This window comes from Eleutherodactylus coqui, chromosome 1 (assembly GCF_035609145.1).
Source record: "Eleutherodactylus coqui strain aEleCoq1 chromosome 1, aEleCoq1.hap1, whole genome shotgun sequence".
NCBI classification, from domain to species: Eukaryota; Metazoa; Chordata; class Amphibia; order Anura; family Eleutherodactylidae; genus Eleutherodactylus; species Eleutherodactylus coqui.
Window position 1 is genome coordinate 346,114,205 of NC_089837.1, and position 26,719 is coordinate 346,140,923.

Here is a 26,719-nt window from a genome sequence, read left to right on the forward strand (position 1 = left end):
TGGAGTTGGGGAACACTGGTTTAGGTTATATAGTGTACTAACGTAGCAGCAATGCCACATGTGCAATTTTTTTAATTTTTGTACATGGTAAATGAGGGAAAGGTGGGGTTTTAACATTTTTATTTTTTTTTTTTACTATTTTTTAAAATACTTTAACTTTTTATCCCACTATGGGACCTTAACATCACCATACTTCTAAATCTTTTAATACACTACTATACTTCAATATAGTAGTGCATTAGAAAGCACATGAGGTCAGCTAGGGCTGAGCCTCATAGGACATTGTAGCTGGCAGACCACATATATCCAAGAATCTGGGTGCCATAGCAACCCAGCGGGACCTCTGCGATCAGAGCCCCTCCCTCTCTCAGCCTTTTTACATGCCACTGCGTGCAAAGGGTTAAATAGCAGGAATCGAAGGTCTTTTTGATCCCCGCTAAAACAGAAATTGCCCCGCTGTCATCTGACAACTGGGCACCCGTTCCTCCCGATGCAGGAGATCCGCGCCAGACTTCTAATGCTGCGCCGTCAAAAGACATATGGGCAGTCGTTAAGACGTTAGTAACTTATGAAAGACGGTTCAGGTCAAACATTACTCTAACTTCAGTTACACAGATTTGAACCTTTGCATAACGTAAAAATAGCACCAAATCCTACAAAAATAAAGACTGTAATCATTTTCAAATCTATGCTGCTTCCCCTCCCTCTCCCACTTTCTAAGTTATTTGTTTAATATAGTTTCAGGCTTCCCGTGCCCACTCACCCCCACAATCACTGCCACCCATGCCTGAAAACCCCCTTGAGGGCAAGCATACATAAAGCTTAGTTATATTATAATATTATCCAGAAAAGAGGCTGCCCGAAATTATTGCACTTGTCTAAACCAAGGGATAAGTATATTCTTAAGTCAATTACAGGATGCATTAATAAATAGGCAAAACAAACCAAAGTTTGTGAAAGTAGTTTATCAGAGCAAAAAAAGATAGAACACATACCTGTCGCTTCACTTATGTTTAATCAGATCAAAATGCTACTCCTAAGGCTTTAGTCACAGAGGTGAGTGCGATTTTGGTCAATGGAAACAAAAAAAGCTGACCCTTTTTTGTGAAATTTCAGTGCATTTTCCTTATGCGGTTTAGCAATTTTCATGGGCTATTTGCATCCGCTTGATTACACACCTTTTCCCATGTGGTCTCCATAGTAACATGGATTAACAATAGATTGCACTTGCATGGCATGCGATATGTTTTCTGAACACTTCCATATGAAATAATGGTCTTAACATGAAGTGTACAAAAATAGGACATGCAGTTGAGTGGAAAAAATGCGTGTGTGACTGATCCCATTCAAATGTATGAGTTCTTTCTTCTGTGCGAGTTCTGTCCATCTTGGACAAAGCTCATGCGTTCAATACCCCTGTGTGAGTACAGCCCTAAAAAAACCTTACAGCCACCTTAGATAAAGCAAAAACATGGCACCAGTGCGATGGGTCAATGATTAAGTGGTTAATTCGGCAAGGCTGGATTTCTAAATGGCAGTGTGCTATAAGAACCCATCACTTATGGGCGTATTCATGCAAATTTAAATAATGTTCAGCTTTTACAAGATTTCCATAAAAATATACATTTTACACTTTGTTAATAATTTATGAGAATAATCATACATATTGACTGCATAGCCTCTGGTAATTTCATTCTAAACTTCTGATAAAAAACAGACAGTACTATCAGGTTGTCAGATCCCCCCTCCCCCAAAGTAATCAGATACTACATAGGCAAGGACAAGATTGTAAAGAGGCTATGTCAGGGGACAAAAGGCATTTTAATGCTTTCTGCATATTTGTAGATGCATTTTTGTGTGCATCCAGCTTAAAGGAGCTATGAGAGAAGCGATGTGAGCGGTGGGCAGAGGTCTCCTGCCAAATCACATCATACGGAAGATTCCCAGAAGTATTAAATGGCCAAGACCGCCGCTCACAATGCTCCTCCCAAGGTAGATGACAGGCACATTATACTGCCCCCTCTGGTCCTGGAGGCTGTAACGCACTACAGAAATCTATATAAGTATGTCTCCTAGATTGTGCTAAATGTAACACTGCAGGGTCTTCAGACATTTAGAATGCTGCAAAGCAAACTTGTACAAAAAAATAAGTGCAAAATTTGGTTGTGAATACAAAGGCTACTCTGCTGCAGAAGGGTTTAATCCAGTCATTAGTACAAGCCGGTGTTACAGGTACAGATCAGCGGGTTAGTGTTCTCATTCCAGCTTCTCGTCTCCTTCTTCTACGTCCTTCAGGCTGAGAACCTCCAAGGTGCCTTTCCCTTTCGTTTCACAACGTATCAGCTCATCAATTTCTCTGAAGCAGCCAGGATCAATCAAACATACCTAGCAATATGGAATGGAAGCACACGTAGAAAAGGTGAATATTTAATCGTTTACTTTCCTCTGCAGCCATATTACTAGGGTGTACCAAGTTTCTGCTTGTTGGCTATGCAGTCCTGTCAAACAAGTATTTCCACTACACACTTAGGTATACCAGGGACCAACACACAGCGAGCACAATCGGTAGATCATAAAATGTCTCTTATCTGAAATGCAACGATATGCTGTAGTAGGGAAAATTAAAGTATGTTCTCTATTATCATAAACTGCTGCTGCCCTAGCAGCAATGTGTACAGGGTACTTTCTAGCATTACCCTAATCCCACACGGACTGCAGATGGAAGCATTAGGGAACATGTAGAAGAGCACGTCCAGAATCTCTCTTTAGACCTCATGTCCATGGGCAAATTAACATTTGCAATCCGCAGCGTTTTTCCCGCACGCGGATCCGCGCCCCATAGGGATGCATTAGACACCCGCAGATAGTTAAATATCTGCGGATGTCATTTTTCCCTGCAGGCGCGGCTCCCGCGTGCAGGAAAAAAAATGGACATGCTTTATTTAAGTGCGGGTCTCCCGCGGGGATGGCTCCCGCAGGCTTCTATTGAAGCCTATGGAAGCCGTCCAGATCCGCAGGAGACCCGTGCCTGAATTAAACTCACCTGCTCTGGACGGGACGGGTCTTCCCTTCTTCGCCGGCTGATCTTCCTTCTTCACTGCCGGATCTTCTTTCTGCGGCCGGGCGAATGTACCCGGCGTGCCGAGCACATCCACCGGGCCGAAGAAAGAAGATCCGGCCGCGAAGACGGGAAGATCTGGAGTGTGCGGTGAGGTGAGTAATTGTTATTTTCAGCCCTCATGTCTGCGGGGCAGGAGGGACCCGCTACGGATTCTCCATGGAGAATCCGTAGCGGCTTAGTTTTATACTTCATGCAGAGGAGGCTGGGTTTTCTCTCCTGCCCCCAAACATAAGCACTTCCGCACACAGAAGAGCACTTCCCAGAGGAGGCGTTCAAGACACTGTGATTGGCCAGAATGGTCAAATGCCCATCTAACCCTTTCATAACTAAGGGTCATGGATGCTGCTGGATGTCCACTTTCAAAAAAACCATAAAACTCTATTTTCCCAGTGCATAGCTGTAGGATTGTTTGTTTTTTGCAGGACAAGTTGCATTTTTCAGTGGTACCATTTAATGTACCAAATATTGGAAAAATAATTTAGTGCGGTGAAATTTGGGTGAAACAAACAAAAAAACAAAACAAAAACACACCACATTGGCGGAGGGGTTGTTTAAGGTGTTCTAGGTGCTTAGAGTTATATTTAAAGGGATTGACCACTTCTGAACTAGGCCTTAGGTTAGGCCATTAATAATAGATCAGCAGAAGTCTGTCACCTGGGATCCCTGCAGATCAGCTGTTCACTGGACCACTGCACTGAGCTTATTTCAGGGGAAGCCGACAGCTCTGTTCCCACTGCAGTGGCCAAGCATAGTATTACAGGCAAAGTTCTCACTGAAGTAAATAGCAACTCTGCCTGTAATACCAAGCCTGGCCACTGCACTGAGAATGGAGTTGTCTGCTTTCTGCTGAAATCAGCTCTATGCAGTGAACAGCTGATCCAGACTTCTGGTGTGGTAGGCCCTTGCAAATCTACTACTAACTATTTTAAGCACAGACCATCAAATGTTTACAACTGGACAACCCCTTTAGTCTATGGATCAGTGGGATTACAGCAATGTCAAATTTATATCATTTTCTTGATTAAAAAAAAAAAAAATTATATATATATATATATATATATATATATATATATATATATAATAATTTAAAAAATGGCTTTCTGTCACCACCTTTTGACCCCCTTAAATTTTTATATCGATGGCGCTGTATGAGAGCTTGTTATGTGCAGAATGACCTCAGTGTTTATTGGTATACATTTTGGGATACATACAACTTTTTGATAGTTTTTATTTAACTTTTTTCTTGCAGACGGGGTTAAAAAAAAATAAAAAATATACAATTCTGGAACTGCGTTTTTTTTGTTCTGACAACGTTCACCATTCAGGATTAAACAATGTGATTTTTTAATAAATTAGACCTCTGCAGAAAACTTTAGGGATTTTACCCATATGGTGATTTTGCTGTCCAGTTTTGTTTTTCTTTCTTCAGTTATCAAAATTATTTTTGCTGCATTTTTTTTCTGCGACATGTAGGGCTATTTTTACATATTTTTTCCACTGACTCTTAATTTTTAGTATTTATTGGGGTAAAGAGATAAACACTTTCTTATAGTTTTTTAAAATTAGTATATTTACACTAAAATAAAGTATGGGAATGGGTCCCTCATTTTGTTTTGGATGTTTTAATATATTAAAAAAATTGCATAGCTTTGGAATACAGGGCGCAAACGGCGACGGATTTGGTTGGAATCGGGTCATTTTTGAAAAAAAAAAAAAAAAAAAATTCTGTAAAAAGATTTTTTACTTATTTTTGTAACAATTTTTTTACCATCTATATCCCCCACGTTGTCATATAAGACCTCTGGGGGCCAGTCACATTATGAAATATGAAAAAAAAAACAAAATCTTCCAATGTAGCTGAGGCATCCATAGGAGCCCCAGTTACAGGGGTAACATCCCCCTGCAGTGACAGACCCTGCAAGCTCTGCAGTGACAGAGGGCACTTGGCGATCATATGATTGCCGGGTCACATAGTGGAAGTAATTCTTCTACTTTTACTCTTTATTATATAGCGTTCATTGAGCGCTATGTAGCCTGGAAAGGAGAAGGCAGAAGAGGTTAAAAACAGCTTGCCCTCTGGGTCCTCAGATGTGTCCGATAGTCGAAGAGCCTCGTGTGGTGTAAGCTCTCGCCTACGACCTGAAGGTTGCAAGTTCAATCACCGTATGATTTACTTAGCCGGCTCAAGGTTGACTCAGCCTTCCATCCTTCCGAGGTTGGTAAAATGAGAACCCAGCTTAGTGACAGGTAATAAATAGAGATGAGCGAACGTACTCGGTAAAGCACTACTCGTCCGAGTAATGTGCTTTATCCGAGTACCTCCCCGCTCGTCCTGAAAGATTCGGGGAGCGCCGCTGCTGACAGGTGAGTCGCAGCGGGGAGCAGGGGAGAGCGGGCGGGAGAGGAGAGAGAGATCTCCCCTCCGTTCCTCCCCGCTCTCCCCTGCAGCTCCCCGCTCCGCGGCGCTCCCCGAATCTTTCAGGACGAGCGGGGAGATACTCGGATAAAGCACATTACTCGGACGAGTAGTGCTTTACCGAGTACGTTCGCTCATCTCTAGTAATAAATAATAATTACCTGAAAGCGCTGCAGAATAAGTTGGCGCTATACAAATAACAAGTCCCAACCTACTCCTGCTTGATTGCAGGAGCAGAGGTTTTAATCCCGTGCTGTACTTCTGCTATCTGCCAGGAGTTAAGCCCAGGACCAAGCGCCGTATATAGTTACCGTGCTCGATCCTTAAGAGGTTAAAGAAGTGCTACAGGCACTAGTTAATACGCAATAATCATGATAGCCCTGTGGGACACCCAAACAGTACTTCTTAAATTTTATCATGGGGCGGGTGCCTTTAGGGACATTTAAATCCTGATCGATTGGGACATTTAAAGGGTCACTAACAGTAGTCCGAGTTATCTTCGATTGCGGCCAGCCAGGCATACATACACAGCATATACTGCAGACGTTTATATACATGTTCACTAATTGTTTGCGTTAAATACCAAACGTTCAGTCCTTCGCATTCACTTATACAAGCAAATGACTGAATGTTTTCTCTTTTGAACGAGCCAACAACGTATTTGTCTGCATAAACGGACGCCAAGCGCTCTGAGGCATTCGGGAGGCTCATTTCTCCTGACAGACTTCTTTAACCATTCCATGTCAACAGAAAGGGAGTGTGCTTACCCCGATACCTCTCCAATAAAGCCACAGAATGGGTCCGGACAAAGAACTACTCGGGGTCATGTCATAAAATGAAAAACTTACTGAAATAAAATAGTTTGATTTGACGGTAATTTAGTCCATGCTTCACTTACAATCTCCAGCTCTTGGTCGAAGTCTTCACTTTCTACGTGTTTTATCAGTGGTTTCAGCTTTTCTTTCAATCTCTTCCCATCTTTCGCAGGTAGGATAAACCGCAGCCTCATGTGAGCTCGCTCTATCTGCATGGTTTCTTTAAGTTGCTTTATCACATCCAGTGCCTTATGGAACAAAACGAGAGTATAAGTATATCTAATAGCTGGCCATAGGTGCAATGATTATCGGGACTGGTGATTTTATGTTGTATTGGTAACTGTATGCATTTAGTCTTTGGTACTAACGTAAGCGCTGATCAATGGAAATCTGTAACTCCTCATTCTTGCTTCATTGGGCTTTTGGAACTATCAGCTCTTAAAGGGGTATTTTGGTAAAATTAGGTTATCCCCTTTCCAAGGGACAGGGTATAACTAGTTGATTGGTGGGGGTTCGACGGTTGAGACCCCCAGCGATTCTGAGAATGGAGGTTCAATCACTTCCGAGGTGAATGGAGCAGAGGTCAAGTATATGCGTCACTGCTCCATTAATCTCAATGACATTGCTGGAATTTCCATGACATTTCCTTTCATGGACCTAAATGGGGCAGACCTCCGCTACATTCATCTGGGAATCACAACCGTTGAACCCCCACCAATCAGCTAGTTATTCAACTCCCCATCCCCAGGAAAACCCCTTTAAAGTATTATGGTTGATAGGTGAGAAAGCAAGGACATTCTCCACTGAACTCTATGAAGGTGGTGGGAGCTGGGAAGTAGTGGAGGGTCACCAGACCACCATTTCTCCCAATAGGTGAGGGTTCCAGATGTGGGCCTGCACCTAACAGGCACTTACGGCATACACTGTACATATGCCATGAATGCTTAACATGGAAATACCATTTTAAAATGCAGAATAAGACTTACAACACAGACTGACAATCCCATTAAACTCAGTAGAAGCTGCTAGAATCTCACACACTTCCACTTTAATCTGTTAGTAAATGAATCTGTCAAAAATGGAAGACTTCAAGGGGTCATGCACTTGAAGGATAGGGGATAACTTTCTAATCGGTGGGGGAGTCAGACCACTTTGTATGGTAATTTTTGGTTGGCCATTTGATCACTGTTGTGAAGTTATCTAATACAGTTGGAGCTGCAGAGAAACAATACTAATAACGGGAAAGGGCAGAGGACCTTTTACACGCAAAAATTATTTTAAATTTGTTCAAACGTCCACTAGTGAGTGATAATAGTTCCGTGTAAACGCAGGCAGTTGCGCACTGTAAACTTGTTGTTTGCTGCTGGTTTTTAGCCCACATAAACTTTGTTCAGCTGCTCAAAATACGTCCTATGTGAAGGAATTTGTTTTGTCTTTCTTACTGACTTGAGGGGAGTAAATAATGTACTCATTGTTTGCCTTGCATACATAATGAGTGCATTGTTTACTCATGGCAGGAGAAGACAATGGAATCCTGCTGGCCATATAATCCTCACATAAACACACGCCCACTGAGCAAACAAATACTGAGTTTACTTTAGCTAATGAGGGAATGGGGGTGATTAAAAGCCATTATCTGTACATGTAATTTTATGCAAACATGTCCTCAGTCAAGGCCCTTTTACACGTAATGATTATTGCTCAAAAGGCTGAAAATGAGCGATAATGGTCACATGTAAATGCAGGCACAGTGCACTTTTTGTTTGATTGAGGAGTTTTAAGTTAACTTAAAATCCATAGTTCAGCCACTGAAAGAAAAAGCAAACAGTCATTATTTCAACTTAGCACAGGCTGTTCTCCCCATGGCATGTTTACACTAGCCAGGAGAAGAACAATGGAATGTGTCAGCAGACACACGCTGGGCTCTGCAAACAACTCCTGGAGGCACTTTTAGATGCAAATAGAGATAATTAAGTGTTAATAGCCATTAACACTTTATGCAAATAGATCGCTAAATCTTTCAATCCTATGAAAGATCTTTGCGTGTAAAAGGGCCCTTATATAGAAACAATGAATTTTTGTCAGTAACAAGTTTGGTTAATTCTATCCGTGACACAAGCAGACACACATTGCACTTACTTGCTGTTTGGTGCTCTTAGTTGCTTTAACAGAGTAGTGGATGTCCTTCATGGCTCTCTCGATGAGGTTTACAGTGTATGGCCTCTTGGTCTCTGGATTTACACACTTGTCTGCTACAATTGTTGCAATATCCCTAAACATCTGTTCTAGTTGGGTACTCCGCTCTTTTTCAGAGACCTGCAACTCTCCCTTAGACAAAATCTGTTGTAAAAAAAACATGTTCAAATGTACAAAGTTTGTAACCAATAAGCATGAAGAGCCGCTCACGTATCTACTCATCACTTTCTTTATAGGAACAGCTGAAAAATACATCCAACAAGGCAAGGGGGACTGTCTGTAACCCTGCGGTAGCCTGCGGTACGTAAGAGCACCAAGGCTGCGGTTTATAACGCCCCCCAATTGCATCTTGTAAAACCAGATACTCTGCGGAAGACTATTTATTTATTTCAGGTGATACATTACATACACTGCAACTGTGCCAGCAATTACAGGCACTTTGTAAATGGCTACATATGAACCACATTATGGCTTCTCTCGGATACGGACACCACCGATCAGGTTGGGTGGGATTGTGTAGGAGAAGCCAAAGCGGCCGTGGGTTGCAGTATCCTCCCTGTAGGGGTCGTCTGCGTACAGGTGATCTACCAATGTCTACTGATGGGAGCGATGAAGGGACATCAGCAGGGACAGACAAGAGTAGCTGGTCTACATATTTGGGCAAGTGCTTAGTAGCGGTTTCTTCTAAGACGTGATGCACATTTTTTAGTACCTGCTTGCAGATGTCTGTTTGATCTTCTGTCCCAAACGCTTTTACAAGATCCTCTTTTTTGGCAACCTGTCCTTTAGACACATTCATGAACACAGAGTGGGTCTGCAAGACTTCATCCAGGTCTTTCTCTCTAAAAGACAAGTTCAGTACATTAAATTACATGAGATAACAGAAGAAAAGTGATCCAGCAGCATCGCCGTTTCATCCAATAATGCGGGAATCTTCACAAGTGCCAGCTAGCCTCTGGGTCCTGACTCCAAAAAGTACATACTAGAAGAATATTTACATAGCAGTTTTTATGCGGAATCTGTTACAGATTGTCCGCTCCAGACCGTCTGCGCTATTTTACGCTACGTGGGAACAAACCATTAGGATGCGTTCACACCTCGCTGTTTTGCTGCAGATTTCCCCCCTTCAGTTGATCTCACTTGTGAGGGCGAGATCTGCTGCAGATTAGCGATGAAATCAGTGACGTGTCAACATGCACCAAGATGGGTGCTGCGGATATAAAACCAGCAGGTCAGCTTACTACGCAGCATATACATGGATTTCTTAACCTCATCCACACTGTTCTATAGAGCCCTATTGTTCTCTATGGACGCGTACTAAATGCTGTACTTCTGTACTTACGCAATTACATCACGTATGAGCGGCGCTTATACACACCGTTGCTAAGCGACAGAGCGGGAAATTGAAAAAAAAAAAAGTGTTAAGGCAGCAGAATGCAGTCCTAAACTCTCGCTCACAACCTGAGGGTTGCGAGTTCAATTCCTGCATGGCTCAGGTGGCAGGCTCAAGGTTGACTCAGCCTTCCAGCCTTCCGAAATCGGTAAATAGAGTACCCAGCTTGGTGGGGGGTAATAAATAAATAAATTACCTGCAAGCGCTGCGGAATAAGTTGGTTCTATACAAATAACGAGATTTTATTTTTATGTTTATTCTGAAAAGCCGCAGCATTTCGGCCTAAGACATATGGGGGTGCAATGGGCACGGCCGTCCAAGGATCAGGCAGCATGAACCCGGTGACAGGTGTCCTTTAACCCCTTAACGCCACATTACATAAATGAATGTCCTGGCTGCGGGGTACTTAACGCAACACGGTGTACACTGACATTCTGGGGATAGCACAAAGTTAGAAGAGATAAATTGAACATGCTTTTTATCCTGCACGGGAAAAAGCGTAAAAAAAAACAACCTAAAAAACAGAGGCAAAATGCTTATTTTTTCAAATTTTATCTCCCAAAAACACAATAATAGTGTTTAAAAAAAGATGTATGTACCCCAGAATGGTATCAATGGAAACTACAGCGCATCTCGCAAAAAATAAGCCCTCACAGAGCTTGGTCCATGGAAAAATACAAAAAGTAATACTTTACAAAAAAAGGGTTTTCATTGTGGAAAAGTGGAAAAACTTAAAAAAAATAAATAAATAAAAATAATGGTATCGTTGTAATCGTACCGACCCGCAGAAAAAAATGTATTGTGTCATCTATGTTCCATGATTAAGGGCCCCTGTCCACGGGCGTTGCGAAGTCCCAGCATGCTGAGAATTGCCCACCGAGAGCGGAGAATCGCATTGATTCTCCACTCGTAGACAGGGGTCGGTTGGTGTGATTCGCCAGCGGGTTACCGCCGGTGAATACATGTCCATGGACAGGGGGCCTAACGCTGTAATTAAAAAAAAAAAATGGCAGAATTGATGCGTTTTCTCTCCATTATAAAAAAAAAAATTATACAAGTTTTACAATATAGTCTATGTATCCAAAAATGGCACCAATAAAAATTACAGTTCGCCACGCAAAAAACAAGCCCTTATACGGCCACGTCGACGGAAAAATAAAAAAGTTATGGCTTTTGAAAAACGGAGATTAAAATCCGCCAAAAATCATTGCATCCTTGAGCCCAAAATACGCTATGTCCTTAAGGGGTTAATGTTACATTTAATGTAAATATACCTTTTTTCAGCGCATCTGCCCACAAGGAGTTAACATTTGTAGCCATAAGGTGCAATCCTAATAAATGTGCTGACACCATGGAGCTCTGGGTTATCTCCTCTTTGCCCCAATGTAAGGCGGACTACAATACCCAGAGAGGGGGGCAAAATTGGGATTATTTAGTTTATAAAAAATACGGCTGAGGGGCGACCTAATAACTATGTATAAATATATCAGGGGACAATACAGAGATCTCTAACATCATCTATTTATACCCAGAACTGTAACAAGGGGGCGCTCTAATAGCTATGTATAGATATATCAGGGGCCAATACAGAGATCTTTACCATCATCTGCTTATATCCAAAAATGTGACTGTCTTCCCTGCTATATCCCCCCCAGGCAGGCGGTATAATAAATATATATATTACACACACACACACCTCTCCTGCTATATCCCCCCCAGGCAGGCAGTATAATAATTAAAAAAAATAAATATATATATATATATATATATATATATATATATATATATATATATATACACACATACACACACATACACACACACCTCCTGCTATATCCCCCCAGGCAGGCAGTATAATAAAAAAAATTATATATATTATATATATATATATATATATATATATATATATATATATATATACACACACACACAGCTCTCCTGCTATATCCCCCCCAGGCAGGCAGTGTGTGTGTGTATATATATATATATATATATATATATATATATATATATATATATACACATACATATATACACACACACACACAGCTCTCCTGCTATATCCCCCCCAGGCAGGCAGTATACATATATACCCATGCTCCGCTCTCCTGCTATATCTCTCCCAGGCAGGCGGTATAATTATAAATATATATATATATAATTATACCGCCTGCCTGGGAGAGATATAGCAGGAGAGCGGAGCATGGGTATATATCTCCTGCTATATCCGCCCAGGCAGGCTATATATATTACTTACACACACACACACACACACACACTCTCACGCTATATCACCCCCGGCAATATACATATATACTCACGCTCCATTCTTCTGCTATATCTCTCCCCCCCCCAGCAGTATACATATATACTCACGCTCCGCTCCTCCAGCTCATAACCTTGTTCTTGTAGCAGGCAATCTCATATCTCTTGCCTCCCTTCTTCATGCGCACCACGGCTACATTAGTCAGGCGGATTTGGTTGGTGGGTGTGAATATAGACATGGCTGCTGCGGGCTCTGGTCCGTCTTCCTCACCGTGCCACTAACAGTCCGCCGCCGTCACCCGGGACCGAGGAGACCTGCTACAACTATCACCTGCGGCCGCTACCTTCAGCGCATGCGCAGAAAGCTGTGCACGGCGGAAGCGCTTCTCAGTAGTTCACGTAGTTAATAAAGTTGGTTTAAAGTAGAAAAAAAAAGTGAAAGAAACAAACATGTCTGCCCCCAGGGTGGCATGAGTGTGTGGGCCTGCCTTGTGGTAGTAGTGTTGTAGTGGGCTCAGGTCATGATGAGGGGCGGCTATCAGCTACTATCACTGCTGCTGGCGGCGGCCGGGGTGAGCGCTCAGCACGAGGAAGGTAGGTGCGGCGGCCTCACTGCCAGCTGTAGGGTGGACGGGCTCACTGGGGTCCTCTGCAGAGGGGACGGTTATAAAGTAGCAGATATACATATCCAGCTCAGCCGCTTTCAATGGAGTCTGCACAGAATTGAACATGCTGCGATTGTAAATCCGCTTGTGGAAAGTGCAAACTCTGTGGGCGCAGAATACTGTGGATCGTCCGCGCGGGTAGCAATCATGGAGTCCGCAGTTGAAGCGGCGCACATTGATGCGTCACTGCATTCATCGCTAATCTGCAGCAGATCTCATCCTCGCAATTGAGTTCAAACTGAAGGGGTGAAATCTGCAACAAAACAGCGAGGTGTGAACGCATCCTAATGGTTTGTTCCCACGTAGCGGTAAATGGTGCGGGCGGTCCGGAGCGGACAATCTGCACCAGATCCTGCATAAAAAACGTCAGAATCCGCACCGAGGGTGATGTGTTTTCTGTTGCGGTTTTCAAGCAGAATTTGGTGCGCATTGTCCATTGGAGACTGTTCAAACTATTTTCCGCTGCGTTGACGCATACCTTAAGGCCTCATCCACGGGCGGATCTGAGTCGGGAGACCTGCCGAATCCATTTGCGGGAGATCGCGGACGTAATGGTTTTTCTGCATGGAAAAAATCCTCAACCCCACCTTCCAGCCAATGCTTGCCTACGGGCACTTGGAATTGTGGATTCAAACATTTACACCGCATGCATGTCGGGCAAACGATGCCCCACACTCGTCCCTGTGTAGAGCAGGCTGGTTCACAGAGCAGCCAGCAGGGGGCAGGGCAGTGCTGGAGATTTCTCTCCTCTCTCTCCCCTGCCCCACTCCATTCACATAACACAGCGGCCGTTCACTACTGAACGGCGGCTGTTTAAACTGCACGATGAGCTCATCGCTGTTCTTTTATGCAGCATGTTCTATTTCCTGGTTCGCCAGTGAAGGGATCGCCTGTATAACTATACACAGTGCTGACATCCCCGCGCCGCGGTTGACTGCTCCTCTGGAACAAGGTGTCGTACTACCGTAGGAAAATTTTCGGGCTCCTTATACACAGTGTTTACACTGACAGACTTCCAAGAATAGCTCGGAATATATACAATATTATATATTTTTGCATTTACACTGCATAATTATCTCCTAAATTTGTTCGATTTAACAAATTTTGGGCAATAATCGTCCCGTGTAAAAAGCCCGTGAAATGTTGGATCCTCGCTTGTGTTTTTCTTGCGCGTTTTTTCACGCAATATCGCTGCATTTTTTTTAACGCGATTGTCAATAGGACTTTCTACTGTTAAAAACACATCGCAAGTTGGTGCTGTGCTATTTTTTTGTGATGCGTTTTTAACATTAGAAAGTCCATTGACAATCGCGTTAAAAAAACGCACCGATATCACGTGAAAAAAACCATGCGTATTCACCCTAATACTGACAATACTGACCTCTGTCGGAGTACGGACAGTGCTGTCACAGGGACGATGCCTGAGCCGGAGTCTGCAATTTACCTTCTTTCCCAGAATAACGTGGTAGACTTATAAAAATACGTGGCCCCTCTCACACATGCGATCTCAATTTCCTGCATTGGACAGCGGGTTTTAGCGCACCCCATCATTGTGATGGGTGAGAGGTGCCGGAAAATACAGCAGACTGTGCTTGAAAATCACAATTTTAGAAAACCCTGCGATTAGGCTCATGGCTGCGAGGCCCCATTGAAATCTACTAAGGCTGTCTAATATACAGGCGACATAAACCTAGTGAGGTAGTTGGAAAATGCGCCAAATCTGTCAGCGTTGTACACTATTTGATAGATTCGGTGCCTGATTTAGATACTTTAGACCAATGTGTTGACCCTAAGGCCTCATGTCCACGGGGAAAATAAGATCCGCTGCAGATTCTCCATGTAGAATCTGCAGCGGGTCCCTCCTGCCCCGCGGACGTGAGCGCTGAAAATAAGAATTTAAAAGCATTTACCTATCCGGCGCGGGCGGGGAATGTCAGCTGTTCCTCACGGCCGGATCTTCATTTTCGGCCGGCGGATGAATTCCTCACGCCGGCGGCACGTCGTCGACGTGCCGCGCGCATGCGCCGGGCACATCCGCCGAGCCGAAGCAAGGAAGATGCGGCCGTGAGGAAGAGGAGACCTTCCCGGTCCGCTACGGATGGTAAATACTTTAAATTCCTATTTTAGGTCTCCCGCGGATCCGGACGGCTTCCATAGGCTTCAATAGAAGCCCGCGGGAGACCCGCACGAAAATGGAGCATGGTCCAGATTTTTTCATGCTCCATTTTTTTTAAAATCCCTTTTATTGACGATCCGCGGGTATTTATGTACCCGCGGGTGGTCAATGCATCCCTATGGGGTGCGGATCCGCGTGCGGGAGATCCGCTGCGGATCCTAAATCATATTTTCCCCGTGGACATGAGGCCTAAATCTGAGGCCCACGCCTGTTCTAAATCTGCTGCATTTATTCGACACCACAAACTTGCCCCCCTTCTGTAGACACTGGCACAATTGTAACCGTAAATCTGCCCCATTGTGCTCATTTCAGCTCTCGGGTTTACTTACGGTAACTATTAGCCAGTCTTCAAGGAATCAGATGTCTCCATTAATATTTTGCCCTCATTCTGACCCTAGAATAGACCTGAATATGTTTGGACACAGAGAGCCCATGACTAAGTGGGGGACGTGCCCCATTGACTGGCGCAGTGGTAATGCCCAGTACTTGAGTGATTCATATTTACAGGAGAAATAAGAAAATAAATGAAACAATGTAATGTTCTGTGAAAAATGACTAGAATTATTCTCTCGTGGGGAATGCCAGGAGAGCTGTTAGGTTCTCTTCAACTCCTTAACCCCATGACAGCCCCACTATGTTTTTACGTGCTGCCATCGCAGGACGTGTATGGAGGGAGATAGCACCGCTATCTCCCTCCATACAGCGCGGGCGTCAGCTGTTCATTACAGCTGGCACCTGTGGGCAATAGCTGCAATTGGCCGCACGGCCGATCGTGGCTATTAACCCTTTAAATGCCGCTGTCGATTCTGACAGCGGCATTTAAATCCCCCGACCGATGTTCGGGGGGGGTCCCATACAACCCCCCCGCAGTGAGACAAGGGGAGCCGGGCAGGTGTCATGGCAGCGGGGGCCTTCTGAAAGGCCTCATGGCTGTCTTTGCAGACTGCCCATCAAGCCATCCCCATGGGGCGACTTGGTTTGCTGGTTGTGGTCCCCTGGAGACTAAAAGAAAGTGTAAAAATAGCACAATAAAGTTTTACTAATTATTTAAAAAAAAAGTAATAAAAGTTAAAAAAAAAAAACCCTTTGCCATATTTGCAATAAAAAATCTAAATAATAAAGCAAAAATACGCTGTGTCCGTAAAAGTCAGCTCTATCAAAGTATTATTTACCCCGCATGGTGAACGTCGTCCAGAAATGCGCTTTTTTTGGTCACCCTATCTCAGAGAAAAAAATGTAATCAAAAGCGATCAAACAGTTGTTTGTATTAAAAAATGGCACCAATGGAAATGACAGGATGTACCGCACAAAGTGAGCCCTCACACAACTATGTTGACGGAAGAGTAAAGAAGTTATTGTGCGCAAAAAATGGAGGCAGAAAATAATTAAAAAAAATTAAATATCTTTTAAAAAAAAACAACAACAAATATTACAGCAAAAAAAAAACTATATAAGGGTGCATTCAGACGACCGTATATCAGCCAGGTTTTCACACCCAGCCGATATACGGCGTCTCTCTCTGCAGGGGGAGGAGGCTGGAAGAGTTGGGAGCAGTGCTCTGAGCTCCCGCCCCCTCTCTGCCTCCTTTCCGCCCCTCTGCACTATTTGCAATGAGAGGAGGCGGGACGGGGATGGGGCTAAGTCCGCCCCCGGTCCGCCTCTCATTGAAAATAGTGCAGGGGAAGGAGAGGGGGCGGGAGCTCAGACCACTGCTCCTGGCTCTTCCAGCCTCCTCCCCCTGCAGAGAGAGACGCCGTATATCAGCTGGGCGTGAAAACCCAACTTTGTGTTTTTATCATTAGAAAGTTCCATTGACAATTGGAAAAAAAAATGCTGCGAATTTGCAGCAGAAAAAAGTTGCTAGTGGGTAGTCACCCTTAGTTTGGTATCGTAGTAATCGTACTGACCCATAGAATAAAGTTATCATGTCATTTTTGTTACAGTTTCTGCGCCGTAGAAACAAGACGAACTGAAAGATGCTGGAATGTTGTTTTTTTTCCATTTCTCTCCACAAAGGCAAAGGGAGAACATTGCGATCCCCTGCCGTGGCTGTGACAGCCGCAGCAGAGGTTCCCTTCATCCCAGAAGGGATGCAAAGCTGGTTTAACATAAAAACGTCTCACATCCACAGGCTTTCACACGGTGGCAAGTGCAGTATCGGGCCACAAATCGCGACTAGATATTGCACTCGCCAGTGTGAAGGGGCCCTCATATGCCCAGTAATAGGGAGAAACCGGGCAATTGGTTGGTAGAACACAGGGGGAACCCGCATATCATGAATGGCCCCGGATTGCTTTTTGGTGGTGCAGTTTCGCTGCCCTTATCCAGATAAGTGACTGATTGCTGCAGTCAGCTTGTCTGTCCTTACACTGAGCTGTCCTCAGTCAGCACACATAACAAACCTGCCTGTCATCCAGACAATTCTGTTTTCTGATTCGTTAAGGCCCATTTAGGCACAATGCTCAAAATTCGCTTATCTTCCATCTTTTGAGTGATCATCGTTGTGTCGCTGACTTTTAGCTTATCAGTGCCGCACGCTGAGTTCTCAGCGGGATAACGCTGGTACTATTGTTTCAACTGGTATCCTGCTCGGAGAACAAATCACAAGTATGCAGAAGACAAGCGCTCCAGCTTCTCTTCTGCATACCCCGTTCGGAGCGCTCAGCTGTATACCAGCTGTGCGCTCCGAGAAGAAAACAGTTGTATACAGAAGACAAGTGGTCCCGTTTACTTCTGCATACTCCGCTCGGAGCGTTTAGCTGTATAACATCTTAGCACTCTTGAGAAGAGAACAGCTGTATGCAGAAGATGGCGGTCCCGTTTGTCTTCTGTATACAGCATGAACTTCATTTACACACTAATAAGCTGTTAAGTAGCTAATTAGCTACTTAACAGCTTATGCAAAGTGAACGCTCAAAGCTGTCACTCAAACTGCGTTTGAGCAAATTTTGAGCGATCATCTTGCTGTGTAAATGCACACAACGATTATCGCTCAAAAGATGGATGATGAGCGAATTGTGAGCGATAATCGTTGTCCAAATGGGCCTTTACTTTCAGAGTTTGCACTGTTTGGTTTTTGTTCTCTTACAAAGGACCTCTTCTGTCTACTTTGCTTGTATTCCACATGAAATGACAATCTTGCCCCATCTTAGACCTGTGGTTCCTCTGTTGTTCCTCCTGAATGTTTCTGCACAGCTGGGTGTTACTAGTTTGGGGTATCGCTCCACAGGGTCACGTTGTCCAATCACTGCCGACAGTATCAGATTATGTGAGAACACGGCTCCTTGACAAGGAGAATGGTAACGCAAAGTTGGGAACTATTCAGGAGGAACTACAACTTCGCAGTGTGGACTTCTCAGGAAGTATGACCCAGGATTGTTACTCCTGGGGAATGGAAGCATTTATTAAGAGATGTCAGAAGTGGTGACGGGTGCTCTTTACACCCATAACATGTCTCTCTTATTTTCAGATGGATCCGCTGGACCATGGGGCTTTCTGCAGACACATTTGATGCTCTTATGGCTCAACAGGTTCTATATCTATTCATGTGCTGCCTTTGGTATCACCGTCTGGATCTACAGTCATTTTATCACAGGGAGGAAAAAACATCAGGTTTGTAGATTACGTTCTACTGTAGTGTATTAGGAATGGTCTCTGACCTCAGGAGCAGGTAGGTTACAAGCTGTACAATGTAGTGCTAAGATATCCCTTCACTGGAATGAGGTAGCCCAGGCTAATCTATGAACAGCCCCAGAGTTAGAGGATATATCACACATTTTTACGTAAACTTCTGTGACTGTCCCATTCATCTGGATGGGGTTTGTAGAAATCCATGTGCATGCTGTAGAGACCTCTCCATTCACTCCCAAGTATAGAATGGGTTTTCAGTTGTTGACATTTTGGCAACTAATCTACCATATGTGATAGACACTAAAACCCCATTTACACACACAGATGAGAGCTCAAAATTTGTCATAAATTGACAGTTTTGAGCGATCATTTTGCGTTAGGAATTAATGGCCCAATCAGCCATTTAGTAGCTAACTAGCTCCATTTGCATGTATTTAGAGAACAGCGGGTGGGCGGTTCTCTAAATACATCGCTGCTGTTTTCCAGCGGGACAGCAGCTGTTAAAGAATATTATCAGCACTGCCCACGGAGAACTTGGCATGCGGTCCCTCTTATCAGGGACGACGGATGTTAAGCTGAGCTGAACTCAGCGATGGACGAAGAGTGCACGGTAAGTGCACAATGGGCATACATTTACACACAATGATTATCGCTCAAAAGACAGCTGCTGAGCGAATCTTGAGCGATAATCGTTGTGTGTAAAAGCGCCTGAATGCTTCCTCCACTAAACTTTACAATTGGCACCATAAATTTGGGTAGTAAGTGATCATACGCTTGGGTGAAGGTGCTTGGCCGGGTAACCAATCTTGTGGTTTCTAATGAAATGTTCTTGAGCTGTTATCTTTGTCAATGACTCTGAATACAGTTGGATTTTACATATAGCATAGTTTAATTTTGTGCTTTTCAATACTGAAATCACTGAAAGGCAAAAATGATCAAGAAAACTAGAATAATCCACAGAATAAATCTCTAAAATATAACTTTTTTAATTTCATTCATAAAAAAGAAAGGGACAAAGTTAAACAATTGGTCGAAAATGAAAGAAACTATTTTTAAGTTCCCTTAGAAGACTCTGTAGCTCCCCAACCAACCCATTTGTACAGTTATTGAGGTCAATAATAGGATTCGAACTCAGGGCTCCAGAGGAAAAGATATGTAAATGTATGCAGGTCAAACCTATTGTACAAAGCTGTTGAAGTCTGAGGACATGTTGGATGTAGACCTTTGGAGACAATTCAGTGTTGTGCTCCTTCCAGCAGGTTCTGGGATTTTACTGCATGATTTGCTGTAGAAGGTAAAGCGTCCATATAAGATGCATATTTGTTGAGCAATATTTGAGCTCCTGAAGCTTTAACCCCTTAGTGACGGAGCTTTTTTGCTTTTTTCCATTTTTGTTTTTTCCTACTCCCTTTTAAAAAATCGTAGCTCCTTAATTTATCCATCGACGTCGCTGTATGAGGGCTTGTTTTTTGCGGGATGAGTTGTATTTTTCAATGGCACTATTTATTGTACCATATAATGTACTGAAAAACTTTTTAAAAATTCTTAGCGGAGAGAAATGGAAAAAAAACGACATTCCACCATCTTTCGGTGCGTCCTGTTTCTACGGTGCACAAACTGCAACAAAAACGACCTGATATTTTTATTCTACGGGTCAGTACGATTACTACGATACCAAACTTATATAGTATTGTTTTTGCTGTAGTATTTTTTTTAAGATATTTAATTTTTTTCAATTATTTTCTGCGGTCATTTTGTGCGCGCAATAACTTTTTTATTTTTCTGTCGACGTAGTTGTGCAAGGGCTCAATTTTTGCAGGATGTCCTAAAGTTTTCGATAGTGTCAATTTGGAATACATACGACTTTTTGATCGCTTTTTATTGCGTTTTTTCTGGGAGACAGGGTAACTAAAAAAATGCATTTCTGGCGTGCTTTATTTTTTTTTTCGGACGACGTTCACCGTGCAGAAAAAATAATGCGCTACTTTGATGGATCGGACTTTTACGGACGCGGCGATATCAAATGCATATTTTTATTTTATTATTTAGATTTTTTAATAATTGATATGGCAAAAGGGGGGTGATTTAAACTTTTATAACTTTTTTATTTTTACAATTTAAAAAACTTTATTGATCTTTTTTTTACTTTACTTTGAAGTCCCCCTGGGGGACTTTAACATGCGATGCTTTGATCGCTCCTGCAGTATGACGTAATGCTATAGCATTACGTCATACTGCTTTTTTACAGGCAGTCTATGAAGCCACCCTGTGTGGATGGCTGGATAGGCAGTCTGCTAAGGCAGCCCTAGGGCCATGCATTAGGCCCCCGGCTGCCATGACACCTGCACGGATCCCCCGATCTCACCGCGGGGGGGCCGTGCGGGACCCCCAAACAGCGTTCGGGGCATTTAAAGGGTTAATAGCCGCGATCGGCCAAACGGCCGAGCGCGGCTATTGCCCGCGGGTGTCAGCTGTAATAAACAGCTGGCGCCCGCGCTGTATGGAGGGAGATAGCGGCGCTACCTCCCTCCATACACATCCTGCAACAGCAGGACATAAAAACACTATAGGGCCGTCACTAAGGGGTTAATGTCATCTTTTCATGATGTAGCTTGTTTTATTTTTTTGTGAGTTGTATAGAAGTAAAATGTAACAAATGAATGTAAATATTAGTTTAAATGAGCTCAGATTGTAAAATGTAACTGTTCTCTAGTCCCCCGCCAGAAGAATAAGTTCTTTGTGTAGGAAATGAAGCAATTATTAGATAATACAGAATACCTGATAAATGGGAATGTGTTATTGTTCAGCGTAATCACGTCTGCTGACCAGATAATTACCTTTTGTCGAAAAGAAGTGTATTTGAAAACCTGTCTCTACAATTTATAGAATACTTGTCCTTCCATTACCCTTTAGGGCTCCTTTACACCACCGTGTTGTTACAGCATATTCCGTGCGTGAGTTTCTGTGCACTGAGTACGCTGTAGCAATCTGCCATAGGCTCCCATACTGCCGATCACACATATCATGTGGCAATATGTGCGCAATAGGGATCACAGGATGTTCTATCTTGGTGCTTATTACGTGCGCATACATGTCAAGATAGTGCATGGCAATCAGTGGCCTGCAGCAAGTATGCAATGTCATTGAGTACTTGATGCCTGCTGCTTGACTGTCAGATGTCATATTTTTATTATGGCTGGTTATCTCAGTGATATGGCCCAGTAGTGCAGAACTATTGCGCTGTAGCCTCTGATTGGCCGCAAGAGTCACCTGACTTCCGGTGACTAAATCTGTCACAACAAGGAACCATTTTCTGGGATTGCACATTCTCGTCCCCTTTGCCTACCATGCATAAGGAAAAAAATTCTCATTAAACATCCTACTTTAAATGTTAGTAAAAATGTGTTTTACAGTGGTACCATTTAATTTACCAATGTACTGAAAAAAATTCTAAGTGGGTTGAAATGTACGTTAGTTTGGTGCTCCGCTGTCACTTCACCGTGTAGCGGGCACAGCACTGTACATTTCATAGCCGCTCCATACCATTCGCTTGAGTTGGACTGAGCTGCTCTCAGGCCATCTGACCAATGAATGGGATGTTACAGGTCTGAAGAGGGGCTGCAGCCTCTTCAATCAGCTAATTGGGAGTCCTGAGCAACCGATTAGATATTGCTGACCTATCCTGAAGATACGTCATCAATATCAAAGTTCCAGAAGGCCCTTTAAATGTTACTAATTGGCAAAAAAAGAAGTAATCTGGTTAGGGGCAAATGCTTTTCACTATACTGCAGGATACTATATATGTTCTACTGATCAAGGTATTTTAATTAACAGGCAGACACATTGGTTCAAAATGGTGTATCCCCATTGACAAGTAAGACACTGAAGAACAGCACATCTGACTTAAGTGAGGACAAAGAAGTCTTTGTTTCTGGTGTCAAGATTTTCTATGGCTCGCAGACTGGTACTGCCAAGGTAGGCGAACGATGAAAAGTATATTGTGATTATTCTGTACTGACTACTTCTGCTTTGGCCCTCTTATAACTTGTGCTGGGACTTTATATACAGTCGATCTGCCGCTGGCAACATTGGTGTAGAGGAATAGATTTACTGCTGAGCTTCTTCATCCAGACTCAGAACTACTATCAGAAGTTTCTGAACACCAAACTGTCTAAGCCCCCACAAAAAGGAAACCACTGATTCTGTACCATACTAGGACTATTTTTCCAGTTGCGGTACTTGCACATGCTGGCGCTATATGTCTGCGCAAACCCGCATTGTTCACACAGTGTGATACACAGGGCAAAGTACTCAAACCTTTTATCTACGCTATGTGAATGACATTCCATAAAATCCCATCCAGTCCACTAGATAAAGACTGAAAGATGCAATTTCTGCAAGTACCTTTATAATAGATAAGTGATGGACTTTCCCCCTTTTCATAGCTGGTCATTTCCATGCTGCTTTACAACTTTCCAAAATATGCAGTAAAAACAGGCAAAAACTCACAAAACCGCTGCTCTCAACGCTGTAAACCGCTGCGCTGATCGGTACTACGATCCCATTGACTTTAATAGGGTTTCTCAGACCTGCGATCAAACGCGTTGTCTGTTTGATTTTTTTTTAACGTTTTTGCATTTTTTAACGCACCCCTTACCCATCTCAATAGGATGCGTTAAAAAGCTCTGTCAAAATGCTGTACAATGTGTTCAAAAACGCAGCTTGAAATCGCGGTAAAATGGTTTAAGAGTTTTGGCTAAAGATGTACCGTATATAGCGGCGTATAAGACGACTTTTGAACCCCGAAAAATCTGCTCTGAAGTCGGGGGTTGTCTTATACGCCGGTAATACAAAAAAAAAAGTGTAAAAAAAAAAAAAAAATCAGTACTCACCTCCCCCGGCGGTCTGTCGCGCTCCGGCAGGCTATCGCTCCCATCTGGTCCCGGCAGAACATTGCTTTCTGAATGCGGGGCTTGAAATCCCCGCCTCCAGAAAGCTAATACACACGCCGTCAGCCAGTTACAGCCATTCAATGACATCATTGAATGGCTGTGATTGGCTGAAGGCGCACGTGTGTTAGCAATCACACCCATTCAATGATGTCATTGAATAGTGTGATTGGCTGAAGCCACGTGTGTTTTAGCCAATCACAGCCATTCAATGATGTCATTGAATGGCTGTAACTGGCTGACGGCGTGTGTATTAGCTTTCTGGAGGCGGGGATTTCAAGCCCCGCATTCAGAAAGCAATGTTCTGCCGGGACCAGATGGGAGCGATAGCCTGCCGGAGCGCGACAGACCGCCGGGGGAGGTGAGTACTGATTTTTTTTTTTTCTCCACTGTATTACCGGCGTATAAGGTGAAAGTTGGGGGGTCGTCTTATACGCCCCGTCGCCTTATACGCCGGTATATACGGTACCTGGTTTGTTTCTCAGCTCATAAAATGACCTCCTGCACCTAACCCTAACAAAAATAGATTTGGTCTTTTTTAGTAGCGCATTAAAGCTGTTTTCAGTCTGTAGCAATTCTACACTTAAGGCCCATTTACACGGGCCGATGATCGCTCAAAGATTGCCCAAACAACAGTTTGAGTGACAGCTCTGAGCGATCATTTTGCATAAACTATTAAGAAGCTACTCAGCTACTTAATAGCAATTAACCCTTTCCAATCCAATTTGCATTCTGGTTTTCCTAGGGGGCTTACTCTTTTTCTGCTGTTATACAACAACGCTCTATGCTGGCTAAAGCCAGTACTGCATGAGGTGACACATTGGACAGGCTCCGACAGCAGAGAGACTGGTAATATACAGTAAGAGAACCCCGACGGATGTCTTTCAACATCAGAGCTGTACAGCCTTAAATCATAATGTCTTCAGAGGTCAGACAGTGGATTGGAAAGGGTTAAGTGTGCAAATAAAGCCTTCCCTGAATGCAGTTAATAGCCCAAGGGCTATTATCTGTGCTCAGATCCTTTGTTCTCCAGAGGAAAACAATGCTATTAGCACTCCCCGTGGAGAACTACTGATGAGAGTGAAGGACGATTTTTAGGTTGGACTGAATTTAACGATCAGCAAACAGTGCCCGAAAAGCGGACGATGGGCGCACATTTACACGCACCGATTATTGCTAAAACGATCGCCGATTAGCTTTTTTTAAGCGATCATTGGCTGTTGTAAATGGGCTTTTACCTCTTGATAAAGGGAACCTGGCAGTACAAACTCTTTACCCTGATATTTCTTTTGTTCTAATGCAGGGTAAATCTAATTTATAAAGCTGTTATATATGTGACTTTTAAAAAATCTGTCATATTTGAGTATTAGGCCTCGTTCGCGTGATTTTGTAGCTACAATGCTAAAAATCGCATGTATGAGAAGCACATGCTTTCCTATGGGTTCCTTCATACATGCAATGTTTTGTAGCATGAGACAACCCGACCCAAAAACCTTGCAGGTCTGGTGATATTCCTGCGACTCGTGAGGTTTTGTAGCCCATGTTTCCCTATGGAGCCTTCCTCTCTGTTGCATTGCATAACACGAAAAAGCAATTTTTGTGTGGTGCGATGCAACTTTAACAGTAGGAAATCCTACTGTCAAAACTTTAATCTAACCCTGGCTGCAGGAAAAAAAAAATACACATACATCACATTACAAGCGCTCTCCGACGCCGCAGCAGCTTCTCCCTGGGTCCCGGCACTGTTTCTCTTCATCATCTTCTGGACGGGGATTGAAAAATCTCCGCCTTCTGGAAGCGCTGGCTGTGATTGGCTAAACTTCAGCCAATCACAGCCAGCGCTCGATGAGTGACTGTGATTGAACCACTGTGATTTTTCAATCTCTGGCCAAAAGATGATGAAGAGAAACAGTGCCGGGGACCGAGAAGAAGCTTCAACAGCGCTCCGGACAGCACAGAACAGGTGATGTATACTTATTTTTTTCTTCAGCTACGGCTTATTTTCGGGGTGGAGCAAATTATTTCAAGTATACTTTAATGATTTTGTGTCATTTGATTGTTTATATTTTTAGGGCTTTGCTAGTGCTCTTGCTGAAGATATCGCTTCTCTGGGCATTTCTGTTGAAATGATCAACATGAGGGACTATGATCCGGATGACCATTTGGTTGAAGAGGTGGGTAAATTAATGTAAATGGCATGATTTGCTATCTATATTGCATTCTCTTAGAATAATTATATTTATAAACATGGGCACACCTTTTCTGTGCCAACCGTATTGGTTTACCATTCTGTAGACCAGGTCAGTGAGTTTTCGGGGACTTGCTGGTGAGCTATCCTTCACAAAAGCTCATCTCTATATCAGATTATTGGGAGTGGTGACTCCCAGCACCCTTACCGATCAGCTGTCTGCAGGGCCTCTTCTCTGGCCTGCAGTGTCACATCCATTGGTCACATTTTGATCGAATGGGATTGACCTGGAGTAACAGGCACTGCTATTACAAAATGTATGGCACAGTGTCTGGTATACAGTGAAGAAGTTACCTGAACACCTCAGCCTCATCAAACCGCTAATCTGCTGTGACCTTTGATTTGACCCATTGCAATCTGATACTGATTACCTATCCTGAGGGTAGCTCAGGAATATTTGTGGGAAAACCACATTAAATAGATACTTATTTATTAATGTGCTTATGTAAAAAAGTATATATATATGCACCTTCATTGTAACATTTTGTGGCTTGCTTGGTGCATGAGGGATGAAGTAGTACAGGCTGCTGTGATGGCACACTCTGCACACCCAGTAACACATAGAGCGGGTTTCTAAACTATAGAAGTGCAGGACAACTTGAAGATTGGCTGCTAAGAGCTAAAAGGGGTGGGAGAAGGAGATGTATAACAGTGCTGAGCTGTGATCTTGTGAACCTTTCTGCTTCTTTATATCAGCCATGTCTGTCAGCAGCCACAATAATGCTCTGCGTATAAACAGTAAGGTGTGATATTCTAATTGTCTCAGCACCTCCTTCCATGTCCTGTAGTCCAGAATGGTGGCCAAGTGTCAGCCAGGGTAGCCCATCTGTCCTGCTGATTGTTTA

At 43.3% G+C, this 26,719-nt stretch overlaps 2 protein-coding genes across 2 annotated transcripts in view; one reads left to right on the forward strand and one right to left on the reverse strand.

The window, feature by feature from the left end:
- Positions 1-950: 950 nt before the first annotated feature.
- SBDS (SBDS ribosome maturation factor) lies at positions 951-12,568 on the reverse strand. Its single transcript, XM_066576392.1, has 5 exons — positions 12,318-12,568; positions 9,261-9,390; positions 8,492-8,692; positions 6,436-6,600; positions 951-2,385 (listed from the first exon to the last, which is right to left on the reverse strand). The coding sequence occupies exons 1-5, from the start codon at positions 12,443-12,445 to the stop codon at positions 2,257-2,259; spliced, it is 753 nt and encodes a 250-aa protein (XP_066432489.1). The 5' UTR covers positions 12,446-12,568; the 3' UTR covers positions 951-2,256.
- A 69-nt stretch (positions 12,569-12,637) lies between these two features.
- LOC136576799 (S-adenosyl-L-methionine-dependent tRNA 4-demethylwyosine synthase TYW1-like) overlaps positions 12,638-26,719 on the forward strand; it is a 178,983-nt gene continuing 164,901 nt past the window's right edge. The window contains exons 1-4 of the mRNA XM_066576380.1: positions 12,638-12,800; positions 18,517-18,659; positions 22,512-22,652; positions 25,699-25,800. Coding sequence (XP_066432477.1) covers positions 12,728-12,800; positions 18,517-18,659; positions 22,512-22,652; positions 25,699-25,800 — 459 coding nt within the window. The 5' untranslated portion in view covers positions 12,638-12,727. The remainder of the gene's footprint in view (positions 12,801-18,516; positions 18,660-22,511; positions 22,653-25,698; positions 25,801-26,719) is intronic.

Coding starts and splice junctions, on each gene's coding strand:
- SBDS (XM_066576392.1), bottom strand. CDS start 12,445: ATGTCTATATTCACACCCACCAACCAAATCCGCCTGACTAATGTAGCC. Junction 8,693..9,260: donor AAACAGACATCTGCAAGCAG/GTACTAAAAAAT, acceptor TTTTTACAACAG/ATTTTGTCTAAGGGAGAGTT. Junction 2,386..6,435: donor TCGACCAAGAGCTGGAGATT/GTAAGTGAAGCA, acceptor CCATATTGCTAG/GTATGTTTGATTGATCCTGG.